Source organism: Eumetopias jubatus, unplaced genomic scaffold (genome assembly GCF_037043125.1).
Source record: "Eumetopias jubatus isolate StellerSeaLion01/CBP00866 unplaced genomic scaffold, mEumJub1_p1.0 scaffold_1, whole genome shotgun sequence".
Lineage (NCBI taxonomy): Eukaryota > Metazoa > Chordata > Mammalia > Carnivora > Otariidae > Eumetopias > Eumetopias jubatus.
This window is the reverse complement of record NW_028274807.1, coordinates 186,698,835-186,717,282: the sequence shown is the minus strand read 5'-3', so window position 1 is coordinate 186,717,282 and position 18,448 is coordinate 186,698,835. Positions and strand designations below refer to the sequence as shown.

The 18,448-nt window shown below is 41.8% G+C and overlaps 1 protein-coding gene across 2 annotated transcripts in view; it reads left to right on the top strand.

The window, feature by feature from the left end:
- The window catches only part of ATXN7 (ataxin 7), a 134,161-nt gene that overhangs the window by 78,187 nt on the left and 37,526 nt on the right, over nucleotides 1–18,448 (top strand). For both annotated transcript variants that reach the window (XM_088027706.1, XM_028110428.2), the window contains exon 5: nucleotides 8,749–8,853. In XM_088027706.1, the coding sequence (XP_087883832.1) occupies nucleotides 8,749–8,853 (105 nt within the window). The remainder of the gene's footprint in view (nucleotides 1–8,748; nucleotides 8,854–18,448) is intronic.

Below are 18,448 nucleotides of genomic sequence, written 5' to 3'. Positions count from 1 at the left end.
ATGAATGAATGATGTATATAGAGTACTTGCCATGATACTTGTAAGTACTTAATACATAGTATCATAAGAGGTGCTGGCTATAGATGGCAGAGATTGGAAGCAGTGGCCAGTGTAGCTCACTGACAGTAAAAGTAGAAATAATTAGAATCATGATAGGTAAGGTAGACTTAGCATGTCAGACACTTCTAAGAGCTTTATGTATACTAACTTTATCCTTATAACTACCCATTAAGATAGCTGCTAGCAGGGACACCTGGGTGGCTCAGTCGTTAAGCGTCTGCCTTCGGCTCAGGTCATGATCCCGGGGTCCTGGGATCGAGTCCCACATCGGGCTCCTTGCTCAGTGAGGAGCCTGCTTCTTCTCCCTCTACTGCTCTCCCTGCTTGTGCTCTCTCTCTCTCTGACAAATAAAAATCTTTAAAAAAAAAAAAAAAAAGATAGCTGCTAGCATCATCTCTGATTTATGGATGAACTGAAGCAGGGGAACTTGCCCAAGGTCACACTCCTAGTGAGTGATGATGGCATTAGGATTTAAACTTGGGAAGTCTGATGCAGAGGTCTTTCTCAAATTCTTTTTTTGAGAATCTACTGTGTGCCAGGCACTGTGCTGTGCAGATATGGCACCCACCCTCATGGAGCGTCCATCTTAGGGAAAGAGCCAAAACACAAATAAGAAATAACTAATTGAGTGAAGAGAAGAATTATCTGAAGAGATAGGGGCCTGCTTTAAATGGGGGAAGTCAGGGAAGGTCCTTCTGTTGGAATATAAGCTGAGACCTGGAGCCAGCCAGGCAAAGCATTCTAGACAGAGGGAACAGAATTAGCAAAGGCTCTGAGGTGGGCAGTGATTGGCATGTTGGTGTAATTGTCAAGGAGATGAGAATTCTGGAGTGGAAATTATAGGGTGACTACTATGTCTTGAGGTTGCAGAGGTCAGGCAGGGCCTTCTAAGCATTGGTTTTCATTCTGACTACATTGGAGAACTACTAAGGGGTTAAGTCAGACTAGGTGATATTTTGATTTAAAAACATCACTGGTTGGTGGGGGTGGGGGTTGGAAGAGGTGGAAGGGAACACAGCTACTGTTTAGATCAAAGACCAGAGAGCAGTGATAGGGAAGATGATAAAAAAAAGGCTCACCTTTTAAAGTACTTTGCACTGTTGAAGCATTTTATATTCATTAGTCCCTTCAACAGCCTATGAGGGAGGTGGTTATAATTATCTGACCCATTTATAGGTGAGGAAACTGAGTCAGGGCTAGTAGGTGGCATGAATGGGATTTGAATGCAGCCAGTCTGGCTCCAGAGGCCATGCCTTTAACCACTAGGCTCTATTGTCTTTGCAAACAAGATTCTTCCATCCGTGTCTCCCATGGTCCATGTGCTCACAGTAGCTGTGGTGAGGAAGGAACTGCAGACCCATCTCTGGCCTCCTCCCTTGGCCTCACACTCCACCCACAATCTCCTGTGGGCTTGACAAGGTCCTCTAGAGCTTGTCTTCAGCCAGGTTTCCCCCATTTTCATCGCACGGGCATTTTGTGTCTCGGTCTGTTGCATCAGCCCTTCGGGACCACTGTCCTCAATCTGTTTCCCTGCTGCCGTTACCTAAGTTGATCCACACTCATGCCAGGGTGACATTTTCTATCATGTGGCTTCCTCGCTTTTTGTCTTGGATTCTCCCTGCTTGCAAGGGTATGGCTTAAACTCTGAAGCATGGGCCCTGACCCTCCACAGGGAGAGGGGTGCCAGCAAGCCTCCTCTGCTGGCCCACTGCCTTTCATTGCTTACAGGGAGGAGTGTGTGGTCAGCAGGGAGATTATGAGACCACTTGAGTGTTCAGCTCACATTGTAAAAGAGTCCCTATTTGTGTGTGTATCAGTCTTATGTGATTTTAATTAGTGAGAGCTGGGGCCCTTGCAGCAGACATTGCTAGTATGAATATATTTTTGTGGTTTTGTTTTGTTTTGTTTTTTGCTCATATTTATTGAGTGTTTACTGCATGCTCAGCACTGAGTGCTCCCCATGGATTAGTTCATTTAATCCTCAAAATAACACTTTGAAATATAGGTCCTGTTAACTGTGTTTTACCGACGAGGAAACTGAAGTTCAAAGAGGTTAAATGATGTAAAACCATGATCACACAGCCAGTAAGAGGAAAAATAAGGATTTGAATCCAAGTAGTGACTCCACAACTGCTCTTAGTTACTACACTGACATACTAGCAAAAGAGAAATTGCTGATGTGCATATTTGAGAATCAGACCCTGAAACGTGAATTTTTTCCAGAAATGGCCTCCAGGAATGGGATCAATCATGTCTTCAAGGGAAACTTCATCCTTGAATGTGTGTATCACTAAATGGCATACCCAATTCTAGTGGATGACTCTGTGATTAAATGACATAAAGGCACAATTATAACCTTGACTTATGGCCCCATAGGGACTTTAATACTTCACTTATTATTCATCAAGTAATATATGACACATATTTATTTGCTGCTTCCTATTGGTCAAGTTAGGCATTGTCAGGCCCTGTCACTAGAGCAGGAAGCCAGACAAATACAGAACTTTTTCTAGTGGGAGGAGATTAAGGTTCACACGGCTAGATGGATTGTTACAGATTGGGCATGGTACATTGTGGCAAGGCTAACTAAGGCAGTGCTCTGGGAACATATAACGGGGTCTGCCTAGCCAAGTCTCCAGGACGGTGACCTCGAGGCTGAGAGTGAACGGAGTAAAGCAACAAGCCAGGTAAAGATGTGGAGAAGGTGGTGGTTGCAGGCAGATGAACCAGTAGATGCCTGGGTGCTGTACAGGAGAGAGCATGATGTGCTCCAGGAACACATCAAAGGCCAGAAGGGCCAGCTGCAAAGAACCAGTGGGGAGAGGGGCAGGTCAAAGCTGTTCGAGGCCTTGTGGGCCAGTTTTTATCCTAGGAGCAACTGGAAGCTATGGAAGAGTTCTAAATGTTGGGAGTCTGCTGTCAGGCAGGACTACAGAGGTGTCTGCTTATACCTTACCATTCATAAGTCATGACTCAGTGAGTGAAGGTCTGCAGTGGGATAATGAATGGTGTGAGTAAGAGCACGGCAGAGAGGGCAGTGGAACTGGTTCTTACTAAATGGTGGGCGTTCCAGGAGGAAGAGGGGAAAGTTTTCCATGCTACAGGAACTGTTCTGGCCAAAAGATAGGGTTGTGGGAAGACAAGGCAGGCTCTGAGAAGGCCACGCAGTCTTGAGACTGCAGCAGGTTAGCTCAGACCAAAGAGATGGGAGAAGCCAGAGTGTTAGGGGCCTTGGTCGAGGAGAGGTTGGTCAAGCCCTATTTTGGAGCCTGCAGAGGTCTTCAAGGAGAGGAATAGTGTTAATGCATTCTAGGGCTCTAGCTTTGGCAGTAGGGTGGAGGAGGCTGAAAAGGGAAGAAACTCTGTTTCTGTTAGGAGATCTCTTCTGGTGTGTGGAGGCCACCACCGTGGGTACCGGCAGTGGGATTGGTATGGAGGAGGCAGATTTAGGCAGTGTTTCTTGGGAGAATGTTGGGAGTTGCCTGGGTTTGTGAGCCCCGCGTATCTAGGTGCAAATGTCAACTCTACTTCTTACTAGCTTGTAAGGTCTTAATGTCTGTGTGCCTTAGTTTCCTGAGCACTAGTGTGGGTGCATGACTCCTATCTCACAGGCTGGGGAGGGGGCTGTTGCATGAGCGCTGTCTAAGGTCTTCTAGAGCTTTGCATGTATTGACTTTTTTTTTTTTTTAAAGACTTTATTTATTAGCGAGAGAGAGAGTGCAAGAGTGCACAAGCAGGGGGGTGGGGCAGAGGGAGAAGAAGAACCCGGCTCCCCGCTGAGCAGGGAGCCCGATGCGGAACTTGATCCCAGGACCCAGGGATCATGACCCGAGCTGAAGGCAGTGGCTTAACCGACTGAGCCACACAGGCGTCCCTGTATTAACTCTCTTAATCATTCAATCTTGTGAAGTGCCCAGTAAACTCGGTACTGTTTATCATTACCATTTGACACATGAAGAAACTGAAGTTCGAAAAGCTTAAAGACTTGCCTAAGGACACACTGGATTCAAAGTGATAGGGAGTGGTCCTCTCCCTTAGCCACTCTGCTTACAATACCTGTGCTAGAGAGTAACTAGTTGGGGGCGGGGGAGGTGGAGCCATTTGAAGAGAAGACAACCTGAGCCAGACCTGAGAGTGTGTGAATGTACTAGGTATCTTATGACGAGAAAGGGCAGAGCCTAGCTGAGAATAGCTTTCTGGGTCTAAGGAGAGAATGGAGGACAGTATGCCTGGAGCAGAGTGGGCCAAGGAGAGAGGAGCAGGGAGGGAATAAGGGAACAGAGAGTGAAAAGGAGGTGGATGAACATCTGGCGGGGCCCTGAGGGCTGTGCTAAGGGCCGAGATTTTATTCCTAGAGGAGTGGAAAGCCACTGGAGAAATGTTAATGGTAGTGATGTGATCTGCTGGAGGACTTAAAAGAATCACTTTGGCAGCCGTGTGGAAGAGATTGTAGACCAGCTGGTAGATGGTCTTCTTCCATAGTCCATCAGAAAGGTGCTGGTGGGAGGCTCTACAGCAGTGCCTTAGATAATGGAGAGAAGTAGACAGAGATTTTAGAGTAGAGCCAAGCAGACATGCTGGTGGCTTGGATGTGATGAGGGAAGGCGGGGGGTCAGAGATGACATTTGGGTTTTTAGTTTGAGTAATCAAGGAGATGAATAGTCATTTACCCAAGAGAGGGAAAGTTTTGCTGGGTGGGAACAGGGCAGGGTGGAAAGTGGAGTTCTCTTGGACAATGCTTATTCCTTTTGAGATGTATATAAGACGTCCAGATGGCAATGTCTAGTAGGCAGTTGGATATATGAGTCTAGACAGAGCTCGGGAGCCATCTGGGCTAGAGACGGAAATGTGGGAGTTGTTGGCATGTAGAAATTGGGGAGCATGGGAGAAGGGAGACACCCAGGGTACTGCAAAGGTGGAATACTTTGCTTACAACACACACGTTCTGTTGTTGGACTCAGTTCTCAAAATGGGAATAGTAGCACCAAAGTGACTGAATACATTCCCTCCTGTTTAGGGTCTGGTTTCAGGCAGAGAGCCTTCATTCTACATTTGCCTGTGGAGGTTCTGCACACGTGCTAGTGTATACATGTGCTTAAACCCAGTCCTTCCTAGTATGCTGGCCTGGGGTCTCCAAAGTACATTGATGGCCTAGATGTGGGTGCTGGGCTACTTGCTAATTGGAAGATTAGAGTGACCTGAATCCTGAAAAAGATTTAGGGCTTACACACAATAAAATCCATTCTTTCAAACTACTTCAGAGTCTAGGGAGCCAGGTACAATTTAAAAACTTTTCATGATTTTGAAGTATATAGGGGTCTAAGTTGTATGTTTACAGTGTATTTTATAAACTTTTAAAAAAATTCAATAGTAACTAATTTTTCTAAACTCTTTCATTTTTTGGTTTACATCAATCTTTACCTCCTTGCATTTGGGCAAGTTTTATATGTTAATTTGTAGGTAGGCTGATTATAAACTTATGCTTTAAAAATATTCAGAAACATACATACTGTCTCTCACAAAAATTTCATTTTCTCTGTTGCCACAACATTCCACATTCTGTTCCTGTTGCTAAGGCCTCTGGAATGTCCCAGTGCAGAAAAAGGATATAGAACTCTTTTTTTTTTTTTCTCCCGAAGACATTTTATTTAAATTATTTTGTATCTTTAGCTTACTTCCAAATATGGATATCTGGAAGTAAAGAATTTAGAAAGCTAAAATTAAAGTTGCTTTCGATTTTCATAACTGGAACTCGATTTCTGAGGGTAGCATGAATTGGATTTAAGTGTACCATGTTTCTTTCCACGGGGATACACACACACACACACACACACACACACACACACACACACACACAAATCATATGCACCCAGGAGTGTGATGTGCTGGTGAGATATTAAGAATTGAGCTCACAGAGCACACACACACACACACACACACACACACACACACACACACAAATCATATGCACCCAGGAGTGTGATGTGCTGGTGAGATATTAAGAATTGAGCTCACAGAGCACACCTGAGTTTGAGTCCTGGTTATGCTTTCTTGGTGGGTGATAGTAGACAAGTTCGTGTCTCTATCGGTAAAATGAGGATTTTATTGTAGGACAAATCATATAAAAAGTCCTTAGCACAGGCCCTGGTACATAGCAATCTCTCAGTAAAGGCCAACTGTTTGTCCTCATTATTGTCATCATTGATTGCAAATGATCTTAAGTTATTGAGGAAAGTGAAGTTTTTACAGAAGTATAGATTCCTGGTCCCTTACAGAATGACCCCTACCTTCTTATTTTTACTAGTGTTTCTAAATCTCACAAAAGGAAGAAAGGAATCACAGCAAAAAAGAACAGTTTTCTATATAAAGGTTATTGTGGCTAGTTGAATTGCTATTACTTGAAAGGATTGGTACAGTTCTTAATTTTTTAAAGTTGTTTTATTTATAAAGGGGTTGGGGGGCTAGTCCCCAGAAGTATTTGGTGTCTGGCAAAGTGATATATTTTAAACAGCATTGCTTAACATTGAGTGCTGTGGGAAACCACACAAAACCAGCACATTGCAGTCGCCTATCTAAAGTGAGACAATTTAATGCTGTTTTAACTACCATTTAATTAATAAAACTAATTGAGTCAATTTCATTAATGAAACTGCTGATTTGATATTTATAGACATTTCATACTTCACAGCTGTAAATTATGAATGCTATGTTCTGTAATTTAGATTTTCTTTCTTAATTGGTCTTGTATTGGAGGCATTTAGCACAGGGGGGTATATGGAACTTAAAGGAAACTATATTTTATTTTTAAAATGAAATATGTCAAGAAATTGTGGCCATGGAAAATGGCTTGTTACATGTTGATCATTGCATGGATGTAACCTTTCCTTTTCTCCCACACGTACTCTTTTTAACTTAATGTGGGCATGCTTTCAAGGAAAATAGCACATTGTTTGGTTCTTATTTTTCATTAAATTATTAAGCTTAGTCACAGAAGTCAGTAGTCTACTAGAAGCTTCTTGCATTATCTAATCAGTTTATCAAAGGTGTTCAGCTCTGACATACCAACTTAATGGAGGTGGAAACTGGAAGGAATTTCTAGAAATCACGTTCCTCTGATCTTCAAGGGACCAGATCCAAGCCATTGTTGTGAGTCAGAATGGAATCCCAGCTACTGACGTAGACAAAGTACTTCATCTCTTTGTGAATCAGTTTCCTCCTTTTTAGAGTGGGGTTGTAATGGTATCTACCTAGGTAGTTGTGAGAAAAGAATGAGATCATAGCACCTAGAAACTGCTCAGTGCTGCCACTGCATCCCAGAATCTTGTTGGTCCCTGGTATATTTCAGATTTATAGCTAGCAATCTGTGCAATTCAGTGTAATAGAAACTGTTTAAGAAAATCTGAACTGTATCCATGTGTAGATATTAGATTAGTAATTTGATGTTTTTTAGACTATAATCACTTTACATCTCCTCAGGGCATTTTCTTTTTCCTGTAAAACTACCATGATCACCCAAGCTGGAGAAAGTATGAAATTAAATCTTACAGGAGAGAAAACAGATGCCAATTAGTTTTGGATCTTTTTTCCCCTTTAAACTTGGTATTTGGTCTACTAAACTATTTGTCTAATTGAAATGTGCTAATTATCCATTCATTGCAGATATTGTAAATAGTGTACAATACTTATTTAAAATCAGCTAATATCTTTTTTTTTTTTAAGTAATCTCTATGCCCAGTGTGGGGCTTGTACTTAACAATCCAGAGATCAAGAATCCCATGCTCTATTGACTAAGCCAGCCAGATGCCCCTAAAATCACCAATTTTGAAATATTTAAGACATTAGATTCTGGATCTGAAATGTTAGCACTGTTCCCTACCTGGATTATTGTTAATAAATTCATGGTTAGGACTTTTTAGTTAACCACATATTACCAAATATCAAGTCACTTTCAGTTTTTGTATATATGCAGATAGTTTAGTTTTACATTTGTGTTTTAATTAACTTCTTAACCGTAAAAAGTCCAACTTGTATCTTGCCCTAGTCTAGTAACTGAACTGAGATTAATGTGTGAAATGCTGTGTTTGTACCAAAGTTCCTTGTGTTCAGGAGCATCAGTATGTGAGCAAAAGGACTAGAGGTTCTTGTGACCTGAAAAAAGAGTATAAAAATAATTTTCTTTCTATTACATGCTGACCAAACCAGCAGTTATACTCTTCAGTGAAACCTTTGCTTCCTTTCTTAACTGTTCCATAGAACTCAGAGACCAGATGGCTGGAATAGAATGCATAGTTAAACAAATCAAACCATTAGATGATACAGCTTTGTGAATTGCTAAGCATTTTATATGGGTGCAGATTCTTACCCATAACCCTTGGTGGAGTTCATCTAAAGTTGCTTTATTGTGTGAGTGTATTCATTGTTTGCATTTTAATAGATTTGTCTGTTTCACCTCATACTGATGATTTTTGGTGCCTTTTATTTTAACTCTCTGAACAGTGTTTCTGTAAGCCTGATTTGATTTCTCTTAATAGTCATGGTGCCACATCAGTTACTTTTACATGTTACTGGAGTAACATTTGAACTGGTGTACCTCATCTTAAGGCAGCTTCTTTAGAAAGTATTGCTAGCCTAAATGGTTTCATATTCATCAGAACCAGATGAGTGAGTGATGCTCTTTCTTTGTTGCAGACATGCCAATATTTGGTCTGTGTCCAGCCCATGATGATTTCTACTTGGTGGTGTGTAACGACTGTAATCAGGTTGTCAAACCGCAGGCATTTCAATCACATTACGGTAAGTGCTCAACCATTTAAAAATCATTATTAGAGGGTAAAAGGTAAAGCAGGATTAAACTGAAGGCCAGTGACAGCATGGATAGGCTATAATATCCCTCCCTCTGTCAGGTTTTCTAATTTCATCGAATGGGTTAATGCCTATTAGATGTTGGGTATTTTCTGAATTTTATTAAAAGTGATGTGTATATTCTAATTTACTGAAATTAGACAAGGAGAAATGTATTTTATAAAATCTCTTTTGAAATAATTCAGTCAGTATAGTGAAAGGTTTATTTCCTTCTAGACCTCATGGTTGTGAATTTAGTGGATGGTAGAATCATACATACACAGTGTGGATACATGTCTTTCTTAAAGGAAATGTGATTTTGAAACTTCCAAGTTCAGTAGTTCTAAATCCAGCTTGACATCATGTTCAATTTGTGAGTATGATGAAGCTATCACATCTTCTCCATTAAAATGCACATGTACTTAGAAATGAAGCAGTGTGTCTTTAGGGATTTCACGAACCCCTGAGCCATTCCTGGGCTTCTAGGCTCCACGCCTGCTGTCTGGGTGTTGAATCATGGAAGAATCCAAATAAAATGGCTTTGCTTTGTTATAATGCCATCTAAAGACAGTTTTATACCCAGTTGGGTTCAATAACAGCTCAGAAGTATTTGAGTCTACACCTTGTTTCAGGCATGAGGATGTATAGTATGATCCTTATTTACCTCCTTGGAGTTTGCAATCTAGCTTAAGAGACAGGCAAAACTAACTAGAAATACTTTTTAAACAACTATGAGTTGTTGCCTCATTGTCCTCAGTACTACAGATGCAAGCTTGAGACAGAATAACAATGGGATCCTTCTATAGATAGTTTGTGAGGCTTCTGAGGAGGTAACCCTGGTGACCCGAGCTATAAGTGATGGGATGGAGCCACCCATGTGGCAATCTGGAGTAGGAGCATTCTTATACAGAGGGAAAAGCTGGTGCACAGTTGACCACCATAGGTGGAGGGTAGTTAGTGAAGGGAAGTAGAGACTAGAGAGGTCTGCCCTATGGGCAGGGACCCTGATCGTGCACAGCCTGGAAGGCCAGAGTAAGAAGCAGCTTGGGGGCATTGTAGGGCTTATGATATAAGAAAGTAACACAGGCCCACCTCACTGGTGAATTTGCTGAGAATAAATTGTAGGAGAAGGGTAGAAGCAGGGATGAGTTCAAAGGCAAGACATGATAACAGACTAAGGCTAAGATGCGGCAGTAGAGCTGGGGAGACAGCATAGCTTTGAGGTACATTTCTAAAGCTAAAACTTAGAAGGCTTGCTGTTGGGACAACAGTTGTTTTAAGAATCGCGTCATCATATCAGCCTCCCACCATGTTTTCCTGAAGGAATAGATTTTTTTCATGTAACCAGAAAAAGGTTTTTTGTTTCTGATTCTCAGTGAAGCCCTGGGGTAGGCTCTAGAGTGAGTACAAAGGTGAATAAAATATTGTCTTCCTGATTAAGAGTCATAGAGGTCAGTATTGGAAAAGGCAGTTAATCAGTTGCCAAGTATTTTGGAGTTCAGAATTTTTAAGCCAAACTAGACTGGATTTAAATTTAAACTTGAAAGAACCATAAGCTGTTCATTTGCCCTGAGAAAGTTTTCCATCCTCAACTTCCTTTGTTACAGTGTCAGAATAGTAATAGCAACCTCATAGGTTCTCAGGGACCATAAACGAAACAACATGGTAAAGCGCCTCATACAATGCCTGACACATAATAGGCATGAGAGAGAGAGAAAAGTACAGCGTGGATACAGGAGGGTTTGTGTCTAACGTCAAAAAATAGTCCAGGGTCTTAAGAATAAGGAGGAACACAAATTGCTTCTTGATGAAAAGGCTTCTTAGAGAAAATTGCCTTCAGGTTAGGCAATTCTGAAGAGTAGAATGGATCTGTTGTCCCATGTGCAAATGTTTTTCTTCAGTTATTAGGTATGTAATACATGTCCATTGTGGAAGATGCAAAAAATACTTTTTAAAAATCACTTATAATCCCATAAAATGGGAAGTGTTTTGATGGGGATAGATAGGGCTACCATATATAACTTCACAGTTTGTGCGCTGAACAGCCATGTTTGGTGGCCCTAAGTTGCCAGTAGCGGTGATATGAGCAAGCGCAGAGGCAGGAAATTCCATGCTGTCTGGGATGGACTGCATGGAGTCTTCATTGGCCTGGGTGATGTTCCCACACGTGGATGGGCAGTGTGCCGAGACAGGCTGGGGCTAGCTGTCAGAGCCTCGGTGCCCATTAGACGCCCCTGGCCTTGATGTGTCAGTGGGGATGTGCTCCAAGTTTCTTAGCCCCAGAGTGGTGACTTAGTGGTCCTCCAGAGAGGATTGATGTGGGGGGGCAGACTGAATCAAAAGGACCAAAAACGGCAGTGTGAAAACAGCTGCAGCTTAAGGCAAGGCCCACTAAAAAGGTGTTACCTCTTCCAGGATTCCCTTAGGCAGAAAGGGGGCCCTTTTGGTCCCCTCTTCCAGAAGCCCTTCACACAGTTGTTCCCGCGCATCTTATGGAGATGATTTTTTTTCTCTCACTCTCTCTTTAAGAATGCCAGTGTACTGGGGACAAGGTGAGGGAGTCCCATAAAATCACATTTTTACCCTTTTTCTCTACCAGGCCCTAGTCCACCCAGTATCTTCTAATAAGATACTTGTAGAAGGAGAAAGGAATGGTGGTCACTTCAAATATGTAAATGAGAAGATGTGAATGCAAGATTCACATACTCAAATGCCTTCTGTGGCTATGCAGGGGCTGGGCTGGGACTGATAAAGCCACTGGGTCGGGGTGGGCTTGGTCCCTCTAGTGGCAAAGGAAATATTAAAGCTGTAAGAGAGAAGAATTCTGGCAGGAAGTTGGGGCCCAAGTGTTCTGAGAGGTTTTCGGCTGGGAAATGTTGAAGGACCTCCCTCTGTGAGGCAGCACCAAGGAGAAGGCTGATGGCAAACAAACAGGAGGTTTGGACATGCGTGGATGTGAGGAGTTGGGTGCGACTGCATGAAGTGGAGGGAGGCACCATGTAATGACCCTGGAGAGATTTGGGACCCACACACCACTCACCTGGAGGGAAGGAGGGGTGGGTGGGCAGGGTCTCCAGTGCCAAGAAGCATTCCCGGTGCTGCCAATGTCTCTTCTATCCTTGGGGATAGGGGTTATAACAGGAAAAGTTTGGTTTTGGTTTTTGTTTTTTTGTTTGATGTTTTTTTGGAACCCATGTGTTTTTTTGTTGTAATTCCCCAAGGCCCATTCTTATGTGTTAACACCAAAAAGAGATTTAAATTCAAAATCCTTCCCAGTGGCCATTGTAGTTTGTTTATTAGGTATTAGGAAGAATCCGTACCTGCCAATAGAGGGATTCTCTTTTCTTATCTTTGTGCATGAAATTGGTGAAAATGTGTGGGCAGTCTTCTGTGAATTAATGTATTACTGATAGTCATCTGTGACTTTTATGAACAAGTGAGCAGTTGCTGCAAAATCCAACAGGCAGTTCCTTTAAAACCACTGCTGCCAGGGCAGAGAAGGAAGCCACAACAGCAACAAGGCTTGTAGATCGGTTCTTGGTGGTGGTAATGTTACTGTGAATTGGTGAGCAGCTTATTACCAAAAGTAGTGAGAGATAATATACTTTTTTTGCTAGCCGAGCTGCTTTTTTGGGAGCTAAGGATTAACCAGGATTTCCATGTGAGCAGTGGTGTTGATGGTAGTGTCATTTTAGCATTCCCAGTTTCTCATTGGTCTATTTGCTTTCATAGTATAGATTGCTTTTTTTCTTGGAAACTGCGTAGTAATATCATACTTTCTTGATGTTGTTTTTATGTTTTGAACTAGTCCAGGATACTTCATATTTTTCCTTTAGTTACTTGGTATTTTTGAGAGCAAGATGTTCCTTACTGTTAATTTCAGATTTGAAAGTATAATTTGAATCATTGGATCCCAAACCTGCTGTGCATCTGAATCAGAGAGGAGCTTTCTAAATGGGCAGCTTCCCAAGGACCATTCCGACCGACTAGCTGGGAATCTCTGGGATGGGACCTAGCAGTCTCCATTCTAAACCACTCCGGAGATGGATTCTGACCCCCAGGCTGGCCGGGATGCCCTGGGATCACAGCAGATCCCTCTACTCTGTCAGGGTTGTTGCTTTGTGTTCCTGGTGCCTGGCACAGTGACTGACATAGATTGGCACTCAGCAATTTGTTGAGTCTAGCAAGGATGGCACGAAAGGAGGCCCTTGTATTTTTAAACTGATTTTTAACTTTTTTTATTACATGCTGGAGATGCCCTGTTCATTGCCTCTAAAACTTTGAGTATGGAGGAGGGCTGAGATGGTGCCGTTCTTTAGGGCCAGAAGCACCCTTCTTTTGAGGTTGTTGACCAAGGTGGGAACCTCAGTTATCTAGTAATAAATGTGTTGGTCCTAAATTGGCTACTGAATAGCATAGAATGTGTAGTCCTGTTTACATATGTTGTCTGTGGATCTGAACAGGTTGGGTTCGCTGGTGATTTGTGGGGTGTCTTTGGGGTTTTGTTTTGGAAGAGCTTCCCAAGTGATCCTGACACGCTGTGTGCGTGTGCTGGGCTTTGCTGCTTCTCTTTGAGTTTGCTTACAAAGAATACCTTAATTCCTCTCAACCTGTGTTTTGTGCAGACGTGAGGTGATCTTACCTAGGTTAAATAAGTAAATGCTGGTCGTTCAGCTTGGACAGGTGCCACAGTTAGAATCTCTAATAAATTGAAACCCTGCTTGAAAGTCAGCTGTTAAAGTATTTTGCCCCAGGTTAGTTAAGTTGACCCATTTGTTCACCTTTTGGCTCAGCCCTGCGTCCCTGAGCAAGGCCTCATGGTCACATGTGCCTCTGCCACCTTTCCCCGATTTTAATCAATTGGGTTCTCTATTTATGATGTGCTTACATAATTCCACTTAATATTTTTCTTTAAATCAAACCACTTCTATTTAAATAAGTCCTTTACCTAAATAAATCCTTAAAGAAAACCTAACCAGAATCATCAACAGGAATACTGGTGGTGGTTTCCAGAGATGCTAAGTGTAAAAATAAAGTGAAGAGGTGATTAAATTCTTTGTTGATGTTCTTGCCTGTGCTAGCTCTGAGCCCTGAGGCCTTCTCCCTTTGTGGAAAAGGAGGCTAGCACGTCTTAGGCAAGTGTTATCCACCCAGTAGTGTGATGTTTGTTATCAAGAATTGAAAGAGATTTGGAAAAGGAGTAAGTTGTCACTTGAGATTTAATGTTGTTAATGATGGGGAGTGATACCTACTCTATGTTTTGGGAAACACCGGCTCAAGCTGTTGGATTTGGTTCCCTCTCGTGTTTAAGGAGCTGTCTGTCCCCTGAGGCCAACCCCAGCCCTAGGAAGTTGTCATGCCTAGGAAGCAGATTCTCAGGTCACATTTTGATCTGCAAAAGGATCACAGAGGACGGATACCCTTGATCTTTTATCAGTTGGTATTTTGTATTGATTATGTACTGAGCCCCTCCAGTCACCATGAGTGGTGTGTGAGTCTGGTCCTCAGCGTAAAACGTATTTCCTCTCTCAGACCTCTGTTCATAGGTGGGAGGTTGGGGGGGGGCGGAATTTTATAAGTCTGGCTTTTTCTTAACTCTGTGAAAGTAGCATTAGCAGAAATACTGCTGTGATCTTATAGCTTTCTCTACTTGCAGATATTACGATCCTGCAAAATTAACAGCCGCACACATTGCTTGAATTTAATGTTCCTTGAAGTGCACTGAGGTGGTTTGGATTCTTTTAGATGCTAGCATAAATTATATTTTTCAAAAATGTAATTTTCATCAGAAGATGAGTAAACAGAAATTACTCATACTTTTTTGAGCTAATTGGTTTCAAAGAATGTTACTGTACGAGCAGAATGAGTCTTAATCTGTGAGAGCCGATAGGCTGGTTCTGGCATAAATGCTGATTCCCATTGTTGACAGCATTTCACATAGTTGTGACCAGTGATTGCTATCATTTGATTGAATTAATCTACATCACAAAGCAGAGCTTTTGCTGTTTAGTAAAGAGAATACCCTTCCCCTCTTGCCATCTGGTTGAAAGTAACAATTTCAGGTATTTTGAATGAGTTATTTTATTTGGCTATTAAGTAACTTTGTTTTTGGATAAAGAAAAAAATGTTCCTCTGTTCTGTCCCTTGTGCTGGCTAAATTTGGCCCCTGCATTTTTATAATCTGGGCCTTTTTCTACTTTGAAACTTTTAGTGATAGTTAATCTTTTCAGGATTGCCATTCATCTAAAAGTCCACAAACTAATGATGATTTTTAATAGTATTTGGTGATTCACAAAGCATTGTTGTATGTATTGTCTCATTTCCTGTTCTTAGCAACCCACTGAGTGGATAGTTCTATTCCCAGTTTACAAATAAAACTAAATTAAATTTCTTTCACATGGATAAAATGTACCAGGCCAGCTTTTCTGGCGACTCATGTCTATTTCTCTTGCATGTAATAAGGATGTATAGAGTTAAAAGAAAATCTAGGGAAGATGTAATGAATTCCACATGTCACAAAACTATCATTAGTGACAGATGTCCTAGCTCAGGTAGAACTTTAAAGTTGGCATAGAGTAGCTGGGTCAGCATTGTAAACCCATTACCTCAGAGAGAACATTCAGTAATTCGAAGACGTAATGGTAGTAGGTAAAGATAATCGATTTAGCATAGTTGCTGGATTTCTCATCAGCCTGTTCTCCTACTCCATTTTAACCCTAAATCCTAGTAGTCCAAAGCCAAACTCCTCCTCTTCTTGTTTCAGCCCCATAACATTCTGTATGTAGCTGCTGCTGCTTTTTTTTTTAACGTGCAGATTTTAACAAATTTATTTTTCAAAAATAAGGTCTGTCGTAGTCTGATGGCCCCCAGTCGCGGACGGTAAGGCGAGATCCATCATCATTCCATAGCTTCTTTAGAGAATTGGTTGGCATATTTATTTCTGCAGTCAGTATAAAGATTGAAACTTGTTGCAGAGCCAAACATACTTCACTCTTTCGCTTCTGAGACATATGCCAAGCCTTTCTCCAGCAGTGAGAGCTGAGTCAGGGAAGGGAGCTAGCCAGAGCAGGCACATCAAAACGTGAATGATATTAAGGTGGACGTTAGTGTAACTCTCAGTGGAAATTTGAAGTTGACCATTTGACCTAAATTTCTTGTCACCGAAAAAAACATGATACAAAATAAATGCAGTGAATTCAGTTTTTCTTTGCCACAAGCGAAACAGTGCTAATTAATTTTTTCATATAACTTCAGTAGTATCAAATAAAGGACCACTTTGTCCTTAGTATTTTATCTTTTTTTCCTCAGTTATATAATAAACAGTATCTTTAAGTGGTGTTATTGGGGTGCCTGGGTGGCTCAGATTGTTAAGCGTCTGCTCACATCATGATCCCAGGGTCCTGGGATCGAGCCCCACATCGGGCTCCCGGCTCATCAGGGAGCCTGCTTCTCCCTCTCCTTCTGCTTCTGCCTCTCCCCCTGCTCATATTCTCTCTCTCTGTGTCTCAAATGAATAAATAAATATCTTTTAAAAAAAGGTGTTATTTATGCCATTTATAGGGAGCAACATTTAAATTTATAGTTATAAAATGTATTGATTTTTCCTCTTAATGAATCTCTGCCTCTTAATGTGCCTTTCCAATTGCTTAAAAAAATAAATTGGCTGTGATATTATTCATGCTTTTAACAAATATTTATTGAGTACCTAGTGTCAGCTCTAGGCATTGATCCTACTGAACTACTAAAGCAGTGTCTCTTGCAGCTTACAGTCTGGTTAGGGAGGGTGGAGACAAAATCAAGTAAAATAAGATTACTTCAAGTAGTGATAAATGCTAAGAATATTGTGAGAGAGAATGACCACCAGGGCAAGACCCTTTATGTAAGGCTAGTCAAAGAAAGCTTCTCTGAGGTGTTGATTTTGAAGGTCACTGAATAAAAGAGCCAGCCTTCTGAAGATGTGGAAGACCGGTGTTGGACACAGAGAAAATAGCAGGTGCAGAGACCCTGAGGTGGAAATGTACATGGCAGAAAGGCCAGTGAGGAGGTGGAGAAGCAATGTGTAAGGACGTGAGGGGTCTGGGTTAAGGTTCAGAAAAGGGACTGGGGATCCTTGGGGCCACCAAAGGATCAGAATTGGACAGTGCAGGTGATTCGAAGTTGCTGGAGGGTTTTGAGCAGGGAAGTGTCCTGATCTGATTGATGGTTGCTCTGTGGAATATAGGGGCAGGAACAGAATCAGGGAGACCAGTTGGTGGGCTGTTTTGCTCTAGTCCATTTGAGAGCTGATTCAGGAGAGAAGGCTTACATCGAGATTGTGGCAGAGGCTGCAGGAGCTGAGTGTGGCCGAATTGCAGTCGGCATGGAAGTAGAAAGCCAGCAGGGCCTGCTGATGGACAGGAGATTAGCAATATGGGGAAAGAAGGGACAAGGAGTGACTCGTGGGGTTTTTGGCTCAGGCAACTGGATGAATTTACCTAGTTTATGGATCCAGGGGAGTTGTTCTTCCAATTTGTGTGGGCTTTTTTTTTTTTTTTTTGTAAATGAGGTGTACTGACTGGCATGAAAAGCCTTGATGTATTATATTCAGTCTTTAGGCATTTTCTAAATATTGTAGGGGTTGAAAATAATTATTGCATTGATGCCAAACTTGGGGGTCATTTATTCTTTTTAGTTTATTGTTGTTGTGTTGTGGAACGGTAGTTACCTAGTCCTAGGTGCCTACCTAGTCTAGTCCTAGATGCTGGGAAGCAAAAGAAGATGTGCATGCTTTCCTGGGACTTCTCAGCTTCTCATTCAGCTAACAAAAACATACCAATTCCAAAGCAAAAACACAGGCATTTTGATTTTTTTCATTATTAATGTAGTAATATACATTGTAAAAGAAAAATAAATATGAAAGAGGAGGATGAATATGAAATCAGAATGAATAAAGCTCCTCCATGTTACTTTTCAGGGCTGCAGTTTGGCATATACCCTTGGAAGCTTTCTAGACCCTGCACATAGACCTATTTGGCTGCATATTTCTTGTTCCCTCATTCACATTAACATTGGATATGTTATAAATTTACTTTTAATAACCTATCTTATTTTTTCATGTGAATTCATACTATGCCATTTCTTTTTAAAGACTGCCTATTATTCCACTTTATTGGTGTATTTAAATGAATTTCACCAGTCCTCTGTTGGTAGACATGTAGTTTCTCAGTATTGCATTATGACAGGCAGTGCTTTAAAGAACATTCTTCTTGGGCGCCTGGGTGGCTCAGTTGGTTAAGCGACTGCCTTCGGCTCAGGTCATGATCCTGAAGTCCCGGGATCGAGTCCCGCATCGGGCGCCCTGCTGCCTGGCGGGGAGTCTGCTTCTCCCTCTGACCCTCCCCCCTCTCAGGTGCTCTCTCTCTCTCTCTCTCTCATTCTCGCTCTCTCAAATAAATAAATAAATAAAATCTTTAAAAAAAAAACATTCTTCTTTGGGAATGTCTGTCATTTATTTCAGAGTATTGATTCTCCACACGGAGGCTGGTCAGAGCTGCCTTCCAGCTTAGTA